The following is a 23,452-nucleotide window of genomic DNA, read 5'->3' as shown; positions in this document are numbered from 1 at the left end:
CTGACCTCACGAGAGGGCCAGCCAGGACACTCAACAGGCTGATGATATGAAGATGATAGTGGTCATTTATGTCGTACCATCTGCACCAGGAAGGGGATGCTGGTGTTTCGCGCTGAGCCACCCCACTTACCACGCAGCAGTGCGGAAGTAGACAGGGTGACACTGAAAAAAGATCGAGAAAACTTTTTTTCTCTCCTGTCTTCTTTCCAGGAGGGGGAAAGGGTTGTAAATTGATGACACATACCCTGAAAACACCCGGAACTGTTTTGACCCTTCAGGCATTGGCAGCTCAGCCGAAGAATGCCAATGCTTTTCCAGAGACTGTGGGACTATGGGATCCCGCGGAGTCCTTCCAGATACCTCTCTCTCCCTGCCAAGAGCGTCCATTTTTATTCTTTGAGCTTTCCGTCTTCCGCTTGTCACCCCAGCACTGCTGCTGTGCCTCTGTCTATCATAGCTGGAGATTTTTTAAAATGCTTTGGCATTTCGTCTCCTGTAAACTGAGCTCTCGACTAGAACAGATTTGTCTCCGCTATACAGCATCAGATCCAATATCTCCCGCACGGTCCATGCTGGAGCTCTTTTGGACTTTCGACTCGCATTCGCCAGCCCGTGCTGATTCAGACTCGACGCTAGTGGCATACATGGAAATAAATTCAGAAGTTACCGGGGCTTTCCTTCTACTTGGCCAGTGCACCGAGTCAAGATGTTTCCAGCGCAGTCACACTGTGCACTGTGGAATACCACCCAGAGGCCAATACGTCGATTTGTCCGGCCAACACTAACCCTAATCTAACATGGCAATACGATTTTCAGCGCTACCTCCTCTTGTCGGGTGAGGAGTACAGGAAACTTGGTTTACAGAGCCTTATATTATCGATTAAAGGGCCTTGTTGTGTGGACGGGTGCAGGGTTAAATCAGTTTAACGCTGCTAAATTCAGTTTAAACGCGTAGTGTAGATCAGGCCTCACTTTATTGGTCATTTACAATGTACAGTGCCCAGGGAGGGAGGATAGCTCTATGTACAGGGGGGAGAGATAGCTCAGTGGCTTGAGCATTGGTCTGCTAAATCCAGGGTTGTGAGTTCAATCCTTGAGGGGGCCATTTGGGAATTGGGTCTGCTTTGAGCAGGGTGATGGACTAGATGATCTCCAGAGGTTCCTTCCAACCCTAATAATCTGTGATTCTAATATAGATACTAACATCTATATGACTAATGAGATTCATCTATCACACCAGGCAGCTTCCAGTACAATGTCAACTTGTTTTTTTCATAGAGTGATTCACAGAAGCCTCATTTGTGAACAACCCAAGGGGCTTAATGTTTCTTCACCAAAACTCTCCATGTTCTTACACCAGTGTGACTGACAGCTCTACTCAGGACAAGGTGTGGGCTCCAGATCATATAAGGATTTGATACGTGTTTACACTTTAGGAGAAATTATTGAGATGTTATTGTCATGCCACACTGAAGTGTGGATATGTAACAAGAATAATGTCCAAGGTGCTGATTGTTTTTCTCTCTCTGTCATACTGTAGCTGGTGCATTGGTTTTCTTATGATTCTTCCAATGTTTCCAAAGGACACACTTTTCATTATTTATGATTTTTGAAAATCATTAGTTTTGGTGCCTTTTTAAAATAACAAATCCAGATGGGGCATTGTACTATGTAGGGGATCTTAGCTGCTATTTGAGGTTTTTGCAATAGGCACTGCAGTAAGCTGTTGCAATTTACCGTATGCTGTCTTGTACCACACCATGGACCATATATCCTAAAGGTTCTGGCTTTGCCTTCGCTAACAAAAAGGTGTTTGTCAGGCAGTACCTTTCTTGTTGTAAAACCCTAGTGAAGACAAGGCACTTGTAGTGTTTAAAATGAGGTAGGTGGATGAGATGAGCACTAAATCCTCTCCCCCAAGCCATGGTTCACCTTTCCTATCACATGGTAAAACTATGTAGCCTTGTCCCCCCCGCCCCTTTTTTTTTTTTAATTTTTTATTTTTTTTTTACAGTGGTTGAGCTCATGTGTTTTTTACCAGGGGTTAACTAATATGCTGTTCTTGTCAGTGACAACATAGCAGCCTTTATTTTACCTCTGGGCAAATAACACATGAGTTATCCAGAGGTAAAAACACAGTGAAGAAAAGGCATCACAAGGTAAATTCACCAAAGTGCTAAGTGCCTCTGGTAAGATGCTGAGCTCATTCCCGATTCTCCTGAAGTCCTGACTTGAAGTTGGGACCTAGGAGTTGTTGCTCTGACATCCAATTCCAGCCACAGGAACAATTTTCTGGCTGTAAGTTATTATCTTTGGAGATAGAAGATCAGAAACAGCAGAATGATAAAAGAATTTCACTGTCATTTTATGTGTTATAATGTTTACAGTACTTGACTTGGAAACAGGACATTAAAAATTTGTGAGTTTTATTTTGTTCAATGTTGGTGAAAATTCATATGGAAATAAATAGCAATCACATCATTCAACATCTACCTGAAATACTGTGATCAGTGCCAGTCATCCTTAGGCTATATCCCCTCATTTCTTTCCCACTGAGGATTGAACACACTGCAGAATTTTTTTTTTTGATTAGTCAGAAGCCAGGAAAATAAATTCTTAATCAAACTAGGTGATAAGGCAGCATCACCTACATCTTTGCTGCATTTTTCTTTACTTGTTTTGTTCAGGATCTGTAATGATTTAAAATAATATTTGCATAAAACAGAACATTGGATAGTGAAGAGGTGAAAGGAGATGGTGAAGAGGAGAGGAGGTAGTGAGTCGGGGAACAGGTTTCAAGACCTCAAATGACATGACTTCTCTGTGGTGAAGATGGTGGCCATGGGTCTTTAGTGGCCAGGTGAAGACCTATTTGCAAGCACTGAAAACATGACTCACTGGCATTCTGGTTGGCGAGTCATGCAACATCTTCAACAAGCTGCTAGGATAAAGGTGTGTGAACATATGTTTCCAGTTTAAGCAAAACTTCCAGTGTTAAGGAATGCAGAATTAGACCCAAGATAATGTCCAGTCAGATATGGAAATTCTAAACTGTGTCCCTGGTTGAAACTTACTTTTGAAATTTTGGATTTGGGCTGCTGATAGAAATTGTCTTCCCATGCCACTGGCTAACCCTAGAAATACATTCCCTGTGTGCAGCTGTGAAGTATCCATTGTGAGTTTTCTGTGTTCGTAGGAGAAAAGGGAGCTCCAGGGATCCGTGGGGAGGTGGGACAAGCTGGGCCACCAGGCAAAGGTAAGATATTTTAAACACTTCCATCTTCCCATCTTGGCATATGTGCCAAACGTTCATTCACAACAGCTCAGATTCTCCTTTCAAGTGATACCAGGGTAGCCCCACAGAAGTCAATAGAACTGAACTTATGTATCTGAGAGGAAAATTAGCCTAGAAGGAGTATGACCAGAGAACCTAGTTCTGAGCAACTCTCCCCTCCCACCTCCCTTGATGATATGGGGTAAATCCACAAGTGAGACCAAGTGAATCTAAGGGCCTGTGACTAACCTGAGGTAGCCTCCTTCCGCTCGTAGCTTACAGTAGGTAATTATTCACTTACCTTCCTGAGGATGTACCTATGCTGAGAAAACTTAGGCATGTAATTTTCCTCTGGGGGAGGTGCTCTAGTTCCAGAGAAGGGGTAAGCTCTCATGTAGACAGGGCAAGGTGATTTTATTGCTATGTCATGAAAACTTGACCAGCTTCTGATGAGATGGTGCTAAAACATCTAGGGGCAGATCCTCACCTGGGGCAAATTGCTTACCTCCACTGGAATCAATGCAGCTGTGACAATTTACACTAGCCGAGTATCTGTCCCCGAGTTCTGTCTAGTCTAGCACCTATGCCAGTGTTAGCAGCAGCGCACCTGAGTCCCTGCTAGAAAACAGGAACAAAACTCTGTTGTGCAGACAAGGCCAGAGTCAGTAAAACTTCTTTATAGCTGCATATTTCTCTCTATGCCATTTTATACTTGCCCTCTGAAATTGGCCCTCATGGGCCTATCATCATAGAGCCAGATTGCTCCCAGTTCTATACAGAGGAGCAGTACAAGAAGGGACAGAGCCCCCCGTGGTTGTAATCTCTGCAAAGGGGCATGGTTTCATCTCCTATCCACACTGGACAAGGGGAGCTGGGTTCCTTTTCTTTTTTTAATAAGGAGAGAGAGGTGATGCCTGCCCCGCTGGACCAAAAGGTGAAAGACCTTGGATAGTCCTCCTCTCCTGCTTTGGGATTTGGTTCTGACAGTGGCTCAGTCCCAGTCAGGATCAGGAGACCGATCTTGCAGCTGTCACAGCAGCAAGCCCTCTGGTGTCCCTGTGACTGTCCATGAATAAAGGCTGCAGGATCAGGGCCAGGTCCTTCCTGCTGCTCTTCAGGGGGACAGACTGAGGGTGCAAGAGGTAACGTTGATACTGGGGGCCAGATTGTGGCTCTTCATTCCCTGCTTACTCTGGCCACCAGGAGATAGAGCCAATGCCTTTGCAAGCACTAGGGGAATGCAGGCCCGAGCAGTCTTTGCTGGTTCCACTGACAAGGCTGCAGCATGCACTGCCCTGTGCTGGCTGAGCTGTGCTGGCAGCCTGGAGGGAAAGTGGGCTGCTTTCTGTTTGTAGCCTATAGAAGAAACTAAAAGATAACTAAACCTGGCCTCACCTTAGACTGGTGTCTAGCAACATGGCTGAGTGGGCAATGAGATTAAATCACCAGGGAATACAGCCTCCACCAGGCACAAAACAACCTGGCCCAGATTGTCAAACTTCAAACTAATTCCAGATTCAAGCAACTTTTATTTAGTTCCCTAAATGGAGCTTCTGGTCACTAACCTCAGGTGCCTCTGTTTGGAAATGTAAGCCCTCATCCTAGCCTCAAGCTGGTCAGACCAACTGAAAGCCCAGCATGGGACTGGAACCCCTGCTAGCTCCAGTGAGCTACACCAACCCACTACTGTACTGAATCCTTTATGTTGGACTTACAAACAATGAAATAGTATCAAAGCAATTAAGTAGCTCCAAATACTTTCAATGCCTTAGATTTTTTTCATGGGGTCTGCACTTCTCCTGTTTTGGATGTGAGCAAACATGCTCCTTTGGAAAAGGTCTTTTCAGTATGTTGACTATCCTTGTGATTCTCTTTGTCAGCAGAATATAACTTAGAATGCAGTATTAAACAAATATTGGATAGGCAGGGCTTCATCCCAGCACAACTGTTAAAATGTTTATGCATAGAATGTGCAGTGCAGAAAAACCTGAGCTGAAAATGACCCAATGAAATTAAATATATCTGTTTTTCTGGTAAGACAGGAATAGCAGAACTATATTCCCCCCTATATTTGTGATTTTGTACTTCGTTAACCCCTTCATCCCCTCTGTTCTCCCCTTCCTTGTTGGAAAATGTTTTCTCCCTTAAAATGGAAATAAATAAATAAGACATGAGTAGCAGCACCACTCAGGTCAGGATGTGACCTTTAAGTAGTACAATTATTTAAGTCTGTTTTCTTTCTTTAGGAGAAAAAGGAATCCCTGGGACACCAGCAACTATTGGTGAGAATCATTTAAGTTTATTGATTAAATTGCTAGCAGCAGGATGATACTGGAAACTTTCTGACTAATTTCTTTGCGTGCAATATTGAGCTCCACCCACTAATCTTCCCCTGCATGATGTGATGTAAGAAAAGTGTAACAATCATGGTATACAGTAGTTTTTGCCCATCCAAGTGTTGAATCATTTTCAATAATTGCTCAAAACCTAAGGATAAACTTTCAAAGTGCCTAAGTTAGTTAAGTACCCAAGTCCCACTGAAATCAATGGGAGTTTAGGTGTCTAATGGGTAGTTTTGAAAATTCCAGTGTGGGATTCCTCCTGAAGTGCCCAAATACCTTTGAAAATCTGACTATAAATTGCTCAGGAGCCCAAGGGCTTGTCTATACTTTACACTGGTGTGCACCTACTGGTGTGTAAATTCTCGTGTGCACCAGCTGGGGTTTCCAGGTGTCTGGTTTTCAACCTGAACACACAATTGAAAAGGGACCCTGGCGGCTCTGGTTGGCAGTGCCAACTGGGCCATTAAAAGTGTGGTTGGCAGTGCTCCAAGGGCCCATGGCTAAGGTAGGCTCCCTACCTACCATGGCTCTGCAAGACTTCTGGAAGTGGCCACCTGGTCCCTGCAGTCCCTAGGTGCAGGGAGGCTCCGTCCACACGCTGCCTTTTTGTCCTTAGGGGCTGACCCCCACAGCTCCTATTGGTCACTGTTCCTAGCCAATGGGAGCTGTGGAGCCATCACTTGGGAACAGGGGCAGCACAGGGAGTGCTGGCTCCGCAGCTCTCGTTGGCTGGGAACTGCGACCAATGGGAGCTGGGGGGGCAGTGCCTTGCAGGTGCAAGGGCAGAGAAGCATGCGGACAGAGCCTCCCTGCACCTAGGGTCCCCAGGGACCTGGCAGCCACTTCCTGGGAGCCATCGTAAGTGCTGCCGGGACCCAGCACCCCCCACCTGCCTCCTGCATCCCAATCCTCTGCACCAGCCCAGAGACCCTTCCTGCACTCAGACTCCCTCATGGAGCCTGCACCTCCACATCCCAACTCTCTCCCCTAACCCTGAGCCCCCTCTGCACCCCAAACCACTCATCCCTGGCCACACCCCAGAGCTCATCCCCTCCATCTGGAGCCCACCCCTACCCCCCTCTATCCCAGCCCTGAGCCACTTCCTACACTCCAAACCCCTCATCCCTGGCCCCACCTCAGAGCCCACACCCCAGCTGGAGCCCTCACCCTCCTCCCGCACCTCAATCCCCTGCCCCAGCCCAGTGAAAGTGAGTGAGGGTGGTGGAGAGTGGGCGATGGAGGAGGGGGGAAGGAGCAAGCAGGGGGCTGGGCCTCGGAGAAGGGGAGGAGCAGAGGACAGGGCAGGACTGTTCAGTTTTGTGCAATTAGATAGTTGGCAACCCTACCGCTAATGTGTCTTGCACTGATTGGGCTGTATGGATTCTGCTGGCATGCCTTAAAAGTGCCTCAGTGCACATTAATGTAGTCCTATGATGTGCAGTACTATGGCAGTGCGCACTAGAAAACTTTTAGTGCACTCAGGCAGGGTTCACGCAGGCCAGTTAGTACATGACATGCTAATGCACGAGCTGCTGGTGCACACTAGAATGTACACCCCTGCTGGTGTGCACTAATGCAGCATATAGTATATGCCTAAATCCCATTGAAAATGTGACTTTTGCAACTTTTTGTGAGGCATCTTTTAAGTTAGCAAATCCATGTCGGGGACCATGCTGCATAGGAGACATTGGCTGCTACTTCAGTTTTTGAGACAAATTTTGTAGTAACTTACTACCATTTCTTGTACGCTGCCTGATGGAGTGTACAAACCCTACACTGGGCAACAAGGGGTTAAGGGATTGTTTAGGGCTCAGCCAGCCCTGCCCTGCCAGACCTGCAGCAAACGCTCCATCGGCTGGAGCAATTAAGACTGGAAATAGCTCAGTAGGGTGGCAGAGCTGGAGGTGAGTAGACCTGCAGCCCACAGTGCCAGCAGAGCAGAGGGAAGCCTGAAGGCTCTGATACAATTGCTCAAAGGGGCCCTCCCTGAAAGAAGGGAGGACCCACCCCAGAGACAACCAGAGAGGGAAGTATCCTGTGGGCATCCTCTTCCTTATTGTGGTTTGGGTTGCCTCACCAGGGGAAAGCCTTGGACTAAACTGACCTGGGAGGTGAGGGGACGAGAGGAAGAGGCCCAGGGAAGACAGGCTTAAGCAGCCTTGGTTGCCACACTATTGGTAACTGGGTCAGAGCCTGGTGGAGTGGGAGGGTCCAGGCTGTCCTCCCCACAACCCACTTGGCAGTCAAAGGGTGCAGCCATGGCCACTAGGCCACTCCCACCAGTCAGACTCCTATGAGTGCCATTGCTAATTGGTGGGGAGTGTGGGGAGTGCCCCACCCCTGAGAGAAAGGACTGACTGACTTAAGTGGCCAAAGAGCTGGATTTAAACAACTTGGGCCAGTAGGCCAGTGGTGATAGAGTTAGAACAGTTGCTGAAGTGGATGATGGAGAACCAGCAGCAGCTCCTGCAGCAAATGGCCATCCAGCAGCAGCAATTGGTTTGGGATTTAGGGGCCCAGCAACAGATGGCAGCAAAGGTTGGTTCAACAAATTGTGGCATTGATGCAGCCTCAGTGGTCCCTCAGACCTTCTCCATCAGGGAGTCTGAGATGAAGTTCAGGAGCTCCTGCTGTACCCATGATGCTCACAAAGATGGGCCCTGAGAATGACTCAGAGACTTTTCTGACAACATTTGAGTGGGTAGCAACAGCTACCCGATGACCCCCTGACCAGTGGCCATCCTGCTGGCACCCTACCTGACGGGGCCGGCATAGGCCGCATACCAAGGACTGGATGCAAAGACTGTCCAAGACTACCCCAGGTCAGATCGGACATGTTGGACTACCCTGACATCACTGAGGAGACCTTCAGCCAGAGATTCTGAGGGAGAGGTACCTTCCAGGGCCCCAACACTGGATTGTTGCCTAGAAACTACAAGACCTATGTTGGAGGTGGCTAAGGCTAGAAGGACAGACCAGAGTAGAGGTGGCCAAACTCATTCTGGTGGAGCAGTTTGCCCAAATCTTCCCGAAAGGGGGTAGGGACTGGGTACTCAGACATCGGCCAAAGTCATTTACCGATGCTGTGCGATTGATAAATTATCAGGCAGCTGAGATAGCTCTAACTCCCACATCTGAGCCATTGCTTGTCTCTGAAGAGACCCCTCAACAGAAAGGGGAAGCCCGGCAGAGGAGTCAGAAACTAGACAGGGTTCTCCCCAAGACCTCAGCCTATCAGGGCCCAGCCATCCCTCAAGCCTGGGGCTGGGAGCTCAGGAGAAGCCCCAGGCCCTCTAGCCCTCGGCCTGAACATAAAGCCTGGGGACCCCAAGGAACTTCCCTGCCAAAGTGCGGCAGGGCTAAGCACCTGGGGGAAAACATTCCCAGAAGCCTGGCTCCCAACCAGCAGTCCTGGAGCTAATCATTGGGGCCTATTTCTCATGTGGACATCAGGGCCACCATTGTCAGGAATGCCACTATATGGATTGCAGCTATGGGCAAGTATGGATGGCAGAGAGGGGTGCTCGGAAGCGCACCCCAGCGAAAGTAATAGTTCCTGTACAAGTAAATGAGACCAAGGCAATAGGTTTAGTAGGCTCTGAGTGTGGGCAAACCCTAATCTGGGACAACTTGATCCCCAACCCTGAAGCCGCTGGGGAGACTATCTTCCTGCAGTGAATTCTTGGGGACCCTATCCCTGTGCCCAGGTAGACGTCACAATAGAGAAGAACATGAAGCCCCTCATAGTAGGGTTAGACCCACACCCAGCCTACCCCATTATTTTAGGTCAGGATTGGTAGACCTTCTCCGACATATTGAGGGGATATAGACCTGCTCTTGGGAACCTGGAGGACATGCCCAAGGGAACTGGGTTAGGCCAGGAACTCTGGCTGTGACACTGACTGGAGTAGGTGAGGTGTGGGACTCCGGGGAGGGGGTTCCAGCCAAGAGGAAGTGCTGCCAGAAGATCGTCCAGATGAGGAGATTTAACAAACCCCACTCCGGGAAGGGGACTTACTGACTCGAGTGGTGAATTTCGTTAAAGACCTGAGGGAGCATGAGACCATATGAAAAACTCCTTATGCATATGAACAACTCCCAGTGGTTAACAATGAAGTTGTAGATCCCCACTGGGATGCACAGTATCCCCACTTTGAGATCCAGGAGGAACAATATATCGGCTGGAAAAAGGCCATCAGATGCAGGAAATTTGGCCACAACTCCTTGTATCTTGGCTGTATTGATGAGAAGTCATGGGAGTGGCCCACACCATCCCCTCTGCAGACCACCCTGGACAGGAGAAAACTCTGGCCTGGATCTTATACCATTTCTTCTGGCCTGGTATACATCAAGAAGTTAAGAACTTCTGCAACTCCTGATCTGAATGCCATCTATTCAGGCCAAAAGGTGGGACGAAAGTCCTCCTTATCCCTCTCTTGGTTGTTGATGTCCCCTTCAAATGAATTGGTACAGAGCTTAGTCCTCTGGAAAAAAAATGCCACTAGATACAAATACCTGTTGGTGATAGTTGATTATGCTACTCGCTATCATCAGGCAATCCCATTACACAACAACTGTGCAGAGACTATTGAAAGTCTTTGCTTGAGTAGGAGTTCCCAAGGAGATTCTCACTGGCCAAGGCACGAACTTCACAGATCTGGTCATAAACAGCCCCAAGAAAGTGCACTGGTCGGAGACCTATGAAAAGGCTTTTCAAGAATTGAAAGGACGCCTCTGTACAGAACTGGTCCTAATAGTCTAGACTTCTCCAAATAATTCATTTTGCAGGAAGATGCTTCTGATGTGGGACTGTGCACTATTTTATCTTGGGAAATAGAGCACAGGGTGTTCCTCCCTCTTTATTTGAGCTGCAAACTGTTCCCACTTGAACAGGCCTACTCTGTCATAGAGAAGGAGGGCCTGGTGGTAAAACGGGCCAAAGATTAGCTCTGATACTATCTCCTGGGAAACCTGTTCAATTTTGTCACAGACCGTGCTCCGTTAAGATGGCTAAACACTATGAAGGACACAAACCCCTGCCTGTTGCGCTGGTACCTCCCTCTCCAGCCCAATGTGTTCCAAATTCAGCACTGAGCCAGGAAAGCCCATCAGAATGCTGAATTCTTTTTCAGGGAAGAGGCGTAGCAATCAGATGGCTCCAGCTCCCATGGCTCTATCTTGATGGAGAAGGGGTGTGGTTGGGTGTACAAACCCCACACTGGGCAACAAGGGGTTAAGGGATTATTTTGGGCTCAGTCAGGCCCATCCTGCCACACCTGCAGCAAATGCTCCATCTGTTGAAGGAATTAAAAGACAGGGAATTAGTATATTTGTGTGGCAGAGCTGGAGGTTAGTAGACTGGCAACCCACAGCTCCAGCAGCACAGAGCAGAGGGAAATCTAAAGGCTCTGACACAGCTACCCAAAGGGGCCCTCCCTGAGGGAAGGGAAGATCCACGCCACAAACAACCAGAGAGGGAAGTATCCTGTGGACATTGGTGACCCCTCTTACTTATTATGGTTTGGGTTTCTCCACCATGGGAAAGCCTTGGACTAAATTGACTCTGGGGGTGGAGGGATGAGAGGAAGAGGCCCAGGGAGGATAGGCTTAAGCAACCTTGGTTGCCAGACTACTGGTAACCCAAAGTGCTCTGGTTCAGAGCCTGGTGGAGTGGGAGGGTCCAGGCTCCCCTCCCCACAACCCCCTTGGCAGCCAGGGCTGCAGCCATGGCCCCTAGGCCACACATCCCCAACCAGACCTCGAATGAGGACCATTACACTGCAACATCCACTCCTTGGGACCATCTATTCCTAAATCAGTAACTTCTTCTTAAACAGCCAACCCTGTAGATCTCTCCTGGTGGAGGAAAAATAAGTTTCTGATCTCAAATAACCACAGACAGTGGTGCTCAGATACTCTCTCTCTTTTTTTTTTTGAAGAAACCAGATCTTGGTTCTTGTTGAGTAGTGTAGAGTTGGTGAGAGAGCTCCTTCCCCTTTCTCCCATTTCTCTGCATTAAGGTTGTCAATTCTCCCAGACCGGATGGGCCAGAACCCATTTTGCAGTGATGGCATCCAGTCCAGGAGAGTTGGCAACCTTACTCTGCACAAATCTGATTGGCTAAGGGGAAGTGGCAATCAAACATGCAGAATTAACTCAGACTCTTGGGTGGGTTTGAGTGAACGAGCAGATGGGGGTGGGATGAGAGAGAAATGTGGGAAATTTGAAAAAGTGAACAAAGAAGAGGCAAGAGCCCTGGGCTGGAGAGAGAGGCAGCTGCTTGGAGGACAACTGGCTGCTGGCAAAAGGAGATTCTTATAAATACCCAGCCTGGAGTTGAGACCAGCAGCCAATCCATGATGCTGAGCTTACATCATGTGCCAGCACCAGCCCAAAACTGCATGGACAGGTTGGACTGATCCACAGGAGGGAGGGGATTGCCTTGAACCAAGGTAGAGAGACTGTGTGTGTCTACCCAGGAATGGGGAAGAGGTGTTTTGCTATATTCTGTGCCTGGGGAGAGGGAGTTTGTGTAACCCCTGCTGGGAATCCAGAGCTGGGTCTGCACCTGGCTTTGCCTGGGTCAGATAAAAGTGTCGTGCTATTGCGAAGTGTGGTGCTTGTTCCAGGGGTTAAATCTGACCCCGCCTAGGAGGGAGGGTTGGTGTTTGTGCAGAAGTGTGAGGATTGCACCTGGGACCTTGGCCCCAGTCCTGGGAACCTCCATCTACAGTATCCATTGCATAGTACAGTGTGGGGAGCAGAGACTAACAGCCTTTGGATACCTGGTTGCATAGTCAACAATCACTAGTATGAACTGATGCCATGCTGTGTTTTTTTCTAGGGGTCTGACTATGTCCACTTGAACCTTTCAAAGGGGGTCTTAGTCAAGGGCAGAGGGACCAAGGCTGCCTTGGGGATCCCTCTGCCCCTGGCTAGTTGACACTCTGGGCAGGAAGAAGAGTATTTTGTCACTTCATGATGTATGCTGTGGCCAATAGACTCTAGCTAATATCCAGGTGTCATAAACAGATGAAGTGGGTATTCACCCATAAAAGCTCATGCTCCAAAATGTCTGTTAGTCTGTCAGGTGCCACAGGACCCTTTGCTGCTTTTACAGATCCAGACTAACACGGCGACCCCTCTGATAATAAACAGATAGTTAAGGGTTAATGTCAAAACACAGAGGATGTTCCCTTGGGCAAAAACTTAGTACACAAAAGAATCCCCAATTTGATTATTCCTCTAACTGCACAAAGACAAAGTCACAAAAGAAAATAAACATAAACCTATTTATTCTTTTCTAAAACTTACTACTCTGATAAGAGGCTGGTTCCTTGATCTTTTCAACTCTGGCCAAAACTGAAACTGACCAAGACAAAGGGAACTTTCCTCCTTCCTTTTGAAACATTCTGTCCCCCCATTGGTTCCTCTGGTCAGGTGTCAGCTAGACTAGGTGAACTTCTTAACCCTTTACAGGTAAAAGAAGCATTAACCCTTAACTATCTGTTTATGACACCAGGCCAGTGTCTTCTGTCTCCCATATCATGCACCAGCTGCAAGACAGACTAGTGGTACCTGCATGGTATAAGCAGCTGGTCCCTCACTGCCCAGTTTGCTGATTCTTCTCAATTTTGTACATGTGCTCCTTCCTGAGTGCAACCCGCAGGTATTGTTCACCTCCATGAGACTGTTACTTCCCCGTTTATGGGGACCAGTTACTCATATACACGGTTTAACATAGGGTCGTTCCTCTGTTCTTGCACAAATTTCCCATCTGAGAGCCCCCAGGTCCTAATGGCCTGCTTTTTTCTCCTCTGTGGGGGTCTGCAGCTGTGTTGCTTGGGACATCCCTTCCCTATGGTCATTTGTCTCCCCAAGGCTTACCAAGCTCTGGAGAGCTGATGTTAATACCTGGCCCCTGTTCTCACTTGTGGCCCAGGCCTAGGTATTAAATACTTGCCTCCCCACCCCCCTCTCCACAAAAGCCAAACCTAGCCTGTAAGCACAAGGTAGGCCAACTTTTCTGCTAAGGCTGCAGTTATCCCTACAAGTTATTACTGCAGTATGGGCTTCCACTTCCAGCTGTAGTTGCTGACTGGGGTAGGTCTTGACATTGCCATGGATACATTGAAGATGGATTGTTATCTTGGGAGTGGTGTCACTTCCCACCATGGAGGTTAGGACCACTCTCTGGCTGCAGCCAGAGTTCAAGAGTCCTTGGACCATCATCGGGACCACCAACTTAGGGGGAGTTTTCTTCTGTGCCTGGATTTCTGCCATCCACTTAGGCGTACTCTTACTCCATCAGTGGGCATGCCATCGTTATGTGCCCTGCCAGCCCACAGGAATAGCCTATTAATGGGCTGGGGTTGCTAGCCTCTTTCCTAGGTTGAGGGAAACTTGCCTGCGGGGTGCTGGTTGGCCCTTCATCTATGAGCTTCAGTTGTCTGGGGTGCCTGACAGTCCCACTGTCTGCATTGTACTCACCCTGTAAGCCTGCTCTGTGTCAAAGTGGCCATCTGGAGAGACCCCTTTGGGATTCACCTCCTTGTGGACTCTGGCTCACCTCGCCCAGGACCCTTGTCCTGCTGATGCCTGAGGTAATTCTGCCTTTAGAGACCCTTTGGCTGTTACAAATTTCTCCATTAACCTGACTGCTTCTGATAGTTTCCCTTGGAGATGCCATTGTCTCCCCTCCCTGCCTTCCATAGGCAATCTTTATAAATTGCTGTAACACAAAGGCCTCAGCCATTTGGGTCCCTGAGCATTCCTCTGGATGGAAACACTTCCAGAAGTGTTCTCTCAGTCATTGTGTTAACATTCAGGGTCATGTCCCCTTGGGGTAGCTCCTGGCTCTACACTGTTGGTAGTAGGTTTCTTCTGAAATATCCAAATAGTCCACAATGGTGGACTTCACTTGCTTGAAATCCTTCGCCTGCTCAGAGTCCAGATTACGGTAGGTGGCCTGTGCCAGACTCATCAAGTACAGGCCAGGATTAAAGCCCATTTTTCTGCAGCCACTGGCCTGCCAGTGTCACCCTATCAAATGTGGCTAAAAAGGCTACTGGGCTATTCTCTGGCCCCATCTTGGTGAAATTCCCTGGTACAGGTGGAGGGCCCCTTCAACTGAAGTGTGAATCCCTGGACTCGCATGTGTGTGTAGTGCTGATATTATCTGTGGTAACATTTCCTTTCAGAACTCTTGCTGCTGGGTCATCAGTTCCTTCAGCAGCTGTTGTTGGGTGGCCTGAACCTGTGGCTGGGCAATCCACTGCTGCAGCAGCTGCTATTGGAGCTGCTGCTGTTTTGAGTAGCTTGCTGCTGTTGAGTAGCTTGCTGCTATTGAGTAGCTTGCTGCTGCATCTCTGCTGCCCACTTAGAGCACTGCAGTAGTTCCACCATTCTATGGAACAGCTGAACTCTATCATCTCTAAGGCTTCTTTGTTTGTTTGTTTGGTTTTTTTTGTATCCGGTATAGTTTGCCCACATTCTTAACCATTTGTGGGGGAGGGTTCCCTGGATGCCCCCAGGTCTCACTGTCCATTGTTTACCCTTTCCTCTCCCTCAGTTCGCAGCACATCGGGAAGCTCTCTGAGGCAGCTGTACACCGGCAAAGGGTCAGCTCCTCCTCTTCCCTTCCCCTCATGGACAGTAGGCATCATAGGCCAGGGGAGACTCTGCCTCCTCAAATGGCCTGTTGTAGCCTGCCCACACTCTGCCCCCAATCCCTCTCCTGCCTACTTCCAGTTCCCTTCCTGGTGGGCAGGCAGGTTGGGGCTGGTGCTTGCAAGGCCCAGGGCTGGGGCCATGTCGCACAACCCACCAGGGCTGGGAGTGTGCAGGGGGTGTAGGGTATAGGGTGGTGTTCTGGGCTCTGGCAGTGGGGGCAGAAGAGGAGGGGGAAGGGTGGGGCCTAGGGGGGGCTAGCCTCTCCCAAAAGCTTGTTCACTCACTGTCCATGCTTCAGCTTGTAAGAGATGTGGATCCATCTGGAAAAAGGTCCAGTCTCTCTGACAGCCCCAGGATATTCAGTTCTAAGGGCATAGTCTTTCAGAGTCTATTGCCCCTTCGCATGGTTTACCTTCTACCCCTCTTCCTGGGGTATAATGCTTTGCTGTCAATCAGGGCAGCTTTGGGAGTGGCAGTCTCTTCCTCAGCTGGACTACTTCTATTACCAGCAGCCTTCTTCCTGTTCACCACCCCTTCCTTTGAGAAGTTCCCCCTTTTAAGCGCCTCTTCTTCTGGGCATGGACTAGGTCCAGAAGAGCTGTTAGTCTCCTTCATACCAGTGTGAGGGTGTGTCCCTTCACAGCATGTTAAGCAAAGTAAGCAGTCATGGAGTAGGAGAAGTCTCATGGATCAGTAACTGGTTAAAAGATAGGAAACAAAGGTTAGGAATAAATTGTCAGTTTTCAAATAGAAAGAGGTAAATGGTGGGGTCCCCAAGGATCTGGACAGAGACTTGAGCTGTTCAACAAATTCATAAATTATCTGGGAAAGGGGGTGAACAGTGAGGTGGCAAAGATTGCAGATCGTACAAAATTACTCCAGATAGTAAGGCCACAGATGACAACGAAGAGTTACAAAGAGATCTCACTAAATGGAGTGACTGGGCAACAAAACGGCAGATGAAATTCAGTGTTGATGAGAGCAAAGTAATGCACATTGGAAAACATAATCCCAACTATATATATGCCAACCAAATAATGGGCTGTAAATGAGCTGCTACTCAAGAAAGAGGTATCAGAATCATTGTGGATAGTTCTCTGAAAACTTCTGCTCAATGTGCGGCAGCAGTGAAAAAAGTTAATATTAGGAACCATTTGGAAAAGAATAAATAATGAGATAGAAAAATATCATAAGGCATATGTAAATCCACAGCACACCTACACCTTGAATAGCAATTTTGGTTACCCCATCTCAAAAAAGATTCAGTAGAACTGGAAAAGATAAAGGGAAGGGCAACAAAGACAATTAGGACTATGGAACAGAGAATAAAAAAACTAGGACAGTTCATCTTAGAAAAGAGATGACTAAGGGGCGATATGATAGAGCTATAAAATCATGAATTATGTGGAGAAGGTCAATAAGGAAGTGTTATTTACCCCTTCATGTAACACAAGAACTACAAGTCTCTGAATGATATTAATTGGCACCAAGCTTAAAACAAAAGGAAGTACTTTCTTCACATAATGCACAGTCAACCCATATTGTCAGGTCATGGTGTGAAGGCCAAAAGTATAACTGGGTTCAAAAAAGAATGAGAAGTTCATGGAAGATAGGTCTCCATCAATGGCTATTAGCCAAGATAGTCAGGGATGCAACCCCATGCTCTGGATCTCCCTAAACCTCCGACTGTCAGATCCTGGTACTGGATGACAGAGGATGGACCACTTAACAATCGCCCTGTTCTGTTCATTCCCTCTGAAATATCTGGCACTGGCCACTTTCGGAAGACAGGATATTGGGTTATATGGGCCATTTTTGTGTTCTTATAAGTGTTTTGACTTAGAAAAATAGACACAACTATTAGAACTGAATAAGAGTTAAGAAAAAACATGCTCTTTTCTCTGGTTTTAAACCACTTCCACTCGGTTTCTTTCTCTGCACAGATGTGAGGCAACTGGATGATGTCCAATGTAAGAGAGGTGAGGTTTGCGATAATAATTGTCCGGTTATCCCATTCAGGTAACAAAGTCCAGTGCATCTCTGTTCCATGAAGAGAGGAATGTGTAAATTTCACTTTTTGAGAAACAGAGTTCATATAACTGATGCGGCGTCAGCAGCAACAGATTTAATGGAATTCCATTCCATATAAATTCTGCTAACGACAGAGGGCCAAATCCTGCTTTCCTTACTCACAGAAATAGTACCACTAAAGTCCCGCAAGAGAAAAAGGCCATCATCTAGCGCCAATAACAGCTGAGGTGATCTCTGCCATAGCAGTTAATTACTAGAAGGGAGTCCATTTTATAAACTTCATATACATATTTTCAGTGTGATGCTGAGGAATTCATTTTCATGAAGATTGTGATATTTTAATTCTTTTGAAATGGAAGTCCTGATGAAAATGCTGTGGGGAAAATCTATTTGTGTTCAATCATCAGATTGATAGACTTTAAGTCCAGAAGGGACCATCAAGATTTTATCTGATTTTTGTTCTGATCCCTCAGGAACTTCACTAGTAGTCTCCTTCCAGCCTAACAGTTCACCTTTCAGTATGACTCATTGTAGTCACCCCTTCAACCAGTTCCTTATCCACCTTTCAATTCTCTTATTAATCCCCATGTTCTCCTATTTAACTAATTTCCCATTTGGAACTGTATCACGTGCCTTACTTGAAATTCAGGTAAATCAGAGCTACTTCATTTCCTTTGTTAAATATCAGTTATCTTCTCAAGGAAAGTGTGCCAGACCAACCCGATCTATCCATCTATGGTAAAATGATGTATTTTATTCCAGATATTATTTACCTTGATGTTCTTAACTATTGTCTCATTCAAAATTTGTTCCAAGGCCTTGCATACAACTGAGGTCAAACTAACAGGCCTGAAGTTTACCAGACCACATTTTCCCCCATTTCTTAAAAATAGTTATTCTATTAGCAATGCACCAGTCATGCGGTATGATGGCTGAGTTTATGGATTCTTTAAAAATTCTTGCCATTGGACTTGCAATTTCATGTTCCAGTTTCTTTAATATTCTCGATGGAGATGATCAGGGCGCCCCAATTTAGTCCCATTAAACTGCTTGAGTTTGACTTCCACCTCAGAAGTGGTAATTTTGACTTCCATATTCTCATTTCCATTAACCACCCTGCCAAACCCTAAGCTTCTCATTACCTTTATTAAAAACTGAGGCACGGTATTTGTGTAGGTGTTGGGTCATGTCTAGATTATCTTTAATCTCCATCCCATCCTCAGTGCTTAACAGTCCCACTTCTGCCCTTGTTTCCTTTTTATTTATATGGCTATAGAACCTTTTACTCAAACTATTCTTGCCTTTTGTAGATAAGTAACCATGTATTTTCAATTAAGTTTACATTGCAAAACAGTAAATCATTAGAATAAGATAATTTTGAATCTTTCCCATTTAGTGCAAACTAAAATTTTAAATTCCTGTTCTCTGCAGGTGCCAAGAACTGCAAGGAGCTGTTAGCCAGAGGGCACGTTATGAGCGGCTGGTACACCATCTACCCCAGAGGCTGCGCTGCCATGACTGTGCTGTGTGACATGGACACAGATGGTGGGGGATGGATTGTGAGTAAGAACTGAGTGTAATAAAGTTCACTGGACACTTGAGCAACTGAGTGCCTGTCTCAGAAAGAGTTCTCTTAGACAGAGTCTTCAATATACACAAGTTAAAATATACAGCCACAGCATGAATATTAAATACAAAGCAAATTCCTATTTCACAGCTTTTTCTTAAATGAATCTAACAGAGAGTTCCCTGTTAAAACATTAGTTCTGTGTGTAAATGGGGCCTGAATGAGCTTTCCTCTGACATCTAGTGACTTGGGGAAAAGACTTTAGGTGCAGACTGTATTTGTATGGACACACCCACTTTGTCTAGGTTTTCAGCAGACAGACTGGCTTTGCAAAGGTGATCAATTTTGGCTGGTTTTGGGTTACAATCAGGGGTGAGCTGGAGCTGGTTCACACTGGTTCGCATGAACCGGTTGTTAAATTTGGAAGTGATTTTAGAACTGCTTGTTAACTGGCTTCCCTGCGAGGGAAGCTTTGATAGGCTCTGGCCGGGAAGGTGTAATTCCTCCTCCCGGCCGCCAGGGGGTGCTATGCTGCGGGATCCATGTGGGCTGCCTCCTGGCCTTGTTGCTGCTGCTTGGACCTCTGGCCGTGGGACTCCTGCTGCTGCCTAGGTGGTCCCCGGCTGCATCCTGCTGCATCAAACTTGCTTTGATCTGCCAGAGTGCGCAGCCCCCTCCCACCCCCGCACTGCTTTACCGCCTTATATCTGAATTCGTTTTGTATCAGGTCCCGTTATATCGGGTGAGGGGTGTACCGGTTTTCCCTACGAGATCTGTGCCTCACTCAGTGCCCAAACTGGGCTCTCAAGAGCTGAATTAAGGTTACATGCGCAAACTTAAATTTGACATTTCCTAATTCTGGGTGCTTGACTTTGCAACCTTCCAACAAATCTGTTTCTCCTCCTCCTCATCAGTCTTCCCTTACTATGGAATTAAAATAAAATAAAATGCGGTGGTGTAAGAGCATGGGGGTTACACAAGCAACTCAGGATTGAACAGAATAGAATTTCTGTAATTGTGGGCGGATTTGGCTTTTTGTCAGCTTTAATTTACACTGGCCCAAATCTGAGATTCTTATTCAAATTTTACTCAGCCAAATACCAATTCTGTACAAGGGAAGTCTGTCTGTCTGTCTGTCTGTCTGTCTATCTATCTATCTATCTATCTATCTATCTATCTATCTATCTAATATTTTACTTGGGAACTCCTAAGGCAAACCCCTGTTGAAAAGAACTAGAATATGCCCAAGGAAGGACTGAGTAAAAAATGAATCGGGATCTCAAGATGAGGCCCATTGAAAGGATTCTAAATTTAATTCTTTCCTATCTAGAAGAGCTCATGACAAGGAAGTTAAAACGATGGGCTGGGTAATTCTGATTAACCGTAATATACACAATATGAGCAACTTACCCTGAAGGGACCTGAGCTGGTAGTCACACAAAACTGAAATGAATGTGACCAACCTCCCACCTTTTTCCCTGCAGGTTTTCCAGAGACGGGTGGATGGGTCGGTGGATTTTCACCGTAACTGGGATTTGTACAAGAGAGGTTTTGGCAACCAGCTGACAGAATTTTGGTTGGGAAATGACAATATTCACCTGCTGACATCACTTGGTAAAGACATCATCGATACATTTTTTCTTAAAATCTCTTCTGCCCACCCCTCCAATCCCCTTCTTTGCAACATGGCTTATAGTGATCACAACACTTACAGTAGCTCTTACATAGTGACTTTCATCTGTGGATCTCTCAAGGCTTTTTCAAGGAGGGTCTGTTTATATAAACCAAGGTGCACGGAGGCGAAGTAATTTGCCCAAGAACACGCAGCAAGTTAGTGGCAGAGCTGGTAATAGAGCCCAGACCTGACTCCCTGTTCAGTGCCTTCCACACTGGGCCAATAGTGCTAAAACTGCTGCCAGAATCACCATTGCCTATGCCTTAGCACTTAGATCTTCCAGGAAAAGCAAGTGAAATAGATAGCAATCTAGTGCTGTTGGCTCCAGTCAAGGTTGCTTCAACCTGAAGGTTGATAAGATGCCTGAATAGCAAATATTCAATACCTGAGTTTCCTCCAAACTGTCCCTTTCCTATCAGTGGCTAACCTTGAGCATTCATAGATATTTCTTCTCTAGAAGATGAGACGTCACAGTGCCAGCCAGTCAGTCACAGCCTCAGGGAGTGATGCTACAATATGGCAATCATTGCTTTCCATGAACTCTAGTAGAGAGAATGGTGGAAACACTTGTCAGATCCTTGCTGGGCAGAAGAGGGTCAACAGGTAGCAAAATATCCAGCTACACTATGGGATTCCAAATACATCAAGGCACCCAGCCCTTGCTACTCTGCTCAGCTCTGTCTCTGGTTCTGTTCCCCCTCCCTGCCCTTGCCGTTGTTCCTGCTGGTTCCCTCCAGCTATCATTTCACCCTGAGATCCAAAATCCTGTTCTAATCACTGTGACGGGGAGTCCCATTGGAACCAATGGAGCCAGGACAGAAATACCTGTGTGTTTTGCTGGCTTGTCATTGGATCGGTGCTGATGGAGGCAGTAGAGGGATGGATGCTATAGATTCTGATCTTCTGCCTGGGAGAAGGGCATTAGATGTGGGTTCTATTTGCCAGTGGAAAGATGAGTGAGGGATGGAAATTGGGTTAGCTAAGGCAGTCCCAGAGTCAGCACAGGCTGGTGAATCAAGCCGAGGTGGATGAGGGTCACCACAAAGAAACCCAGCATTGTGCAAAGTGATAGAATGTAGTGAATATTTCACTTTGCTCCTGTGCTCACCAGGAAATAATGAGCTGCGCATCGACCTCGGAGACTTCGAAAACAAGAAATATTTTGCCGAGTACAAGTCCTTCAACATTTTGGGGGAATCTGAGAAATACAAACTGATTCTAGGGGATAGGGTGGCAGGTGATGCAGGTAGGTGCTGTACTTGCTCATAGCAGGGGAAAAACATGCCCATCCAACAGAGATGCAGGACATCCTGCAGCAGAAACAAACCAAATCCCACCCTTTTTAAGACTGGCCCAGGGCTGCAGCATCAAGCTCATAAAATAAAGGAAAAAAACACACCCTAAGTTTTAATTTTAACATAACCTCTGTAAAGCTCTGGCTTCAATTGTCCCTTTAGAGCTCAACTTCTCATCATGGAACTGGGAGGAGGGGGGAAAAAGTGCTTCCACCTGTCATCTGAGATCTTCCAGACCACTTCTTGTTCCTTTTTAAATACCTGCCCTGTGTGACCAAGTGGCAAAAACCTCATTCCAGTCAGCAGGTGCAGGTCCTGAGGGGCAGGACAGGCTCTTGGCCTGATCCAAAAGAAGTAATGAGGGTCCTTGACCCTGTCTCTTCCCTCCCCAAGGTGAGGAGGTGCTGATAAGGCCAGGGAACCAGAAGGTGCTCATGTATTCTCTGATCTGTCTGTCCTGTTTCTCTCAGTGCAGAGGGTCACCCTTTGGGTCAGAGCAGATGCACTGACTTGCTCCTTGGCTGGTGCAATTCCATGATCAGTGACAATGGTGGAGAGTTGTTTTCCCTCCACTGTCCTACCCTGAAGCTGAAGAGCTTGGTGCATGTCTCTGGCTCCACTTCCTCAGGCTGGGTTGTGGAGAAACCCAGTAGATCTGGGTCACTCATCCTCACTTCACTTTCCTCCAACCAGGCAAAGAGGAGCTGGTTGCCTCATCTCACACCCCTCCTTTACTTTCTTTCCAGTCTTTCCCTCCTAGTCTTCCCACCCCTAACTTGGGAACTGCTATTAAACACAGTTGCACCCACCCCTCCCTCAAGTAAGCCCAGAGCATAATGACAGCCTCTCTCCTGCACCACTAAGGTGCAACATCGGAGGTGATTAATTCCTCAGAATTAACTGGCCCAGCATTAAAGGGAAGGAAATGACACGCTCAAGTTTAAACTTTGTCTGTGTGTTATTACAGGAGATTCATTAACTTACCAGAAGAACAGAAAGTTTTCAACCCCAGAGCACGACAACGATCTGGATCCTGGTAACTGTGCAAAAACCTTCGAAGGAGGCTGGTGGTTCAATAGCTGCCATCACTCCCACCTGAATGGGGTGTATTTACGAGGAGCCCATAAGCGCCCTGGTCATGGTGTGCTCTGGAACAAGGGTATTGGAAACGAATATTCCTACAAGTTCTCTGAAATGAAATTCAGGCCTCTTTCGTAGTGTGAGGTAGTGGCTGTGCACCCTCCCCACCCAGGTGCATTTTGCGGTGAGCACCAGCTTCTTATGGCGGCTTCTCCTGAAATAAACCTGTTTTCTGCTTGGAGAATCTTGTTGAAGTGGGATTTCTTATTTGTTGTTGAAGAAGGAAAGCTGAGGGTGACACTTGAATTCTGTGTCTCCTCACTGTAATACACTGAGTCGCACCTGCCCATTAACAAAGCACTTTCTCTCTAGTTAAGGAGAGAGAAGCTTTATCCATCTTTTCCCTCTCATTATACATTGAGCAGAAGGTGACAAAGAGTCCTATGGCACGTTATAGACTAACAGACATATTGGAGCATAAGCTTTTGTGGATGAATACCCACTTCATCAGACGCA

The 23,452-nt window shown here is 46.9% G+C and overlaps 1 protein-coding gene across 1 annotated transcript in view; it reads left to right on the top strand.

Moving 5' to 3' along the window:
* The window catches only part of LOC116816179 (ficolin-2-like), a 28,444-nt gene extending 5,370 nt beyond the window's left edge, over positions 1 to 23,074 (top strand). Inside the window, exons 4-10 of the mRNA XM_075060546.1 lie at positions 4,173 to 4,208; positions 5,521 to 5,556; positions 17,232 to 17,267; positions 18,751 to 18,878; positions 20,371 to 20,500; positions 21,673 to 21,807; positions 22,824 to 23,074. Coding sequence (XP_074916647.1) covers positions 4,173 to 4,208; positions 5,521 to 5,556; positions 17,232 to 17,267; positions 18,751 to 18,878; positions 20,371 to 20,500; positions 21,673 to 21,807; positions 22,824 to 23,074 — 752 coding nt within the window. The remainder of the gene's footprint in view (positions 1 to 4,172; positions 4,209 to 5,520; positions 5,557 to 17,231; positions 17,268 to 18,750; positions 18,879 to 20,370; positions 20,501 to 21,672; positions 21,808 to 22,823) is intronic.
* Positions 23,075 to 23,452: the final 378 nt, after the last annotated feature.

Source organism: Chelonoidis abingdonii, chromosome 24 (genome assembly GCF_003597395.2).
Source record: "Chelonoidis abingdonii isolate Lonesome George chromosome 24, CheloAbing_2.0, whole genome shotgun sequence".
Classification (NCBI taxonomy): Eukaryota; Metazoa; Chordata; order Testudines; family Testudinidae; genus Chelonoidis; species Chelonoidis abingdonii.
Note: the sequence above shows the minus strand (reverse complement) of the source record. Positions and strands in the feature narration are given on the sequence as shown.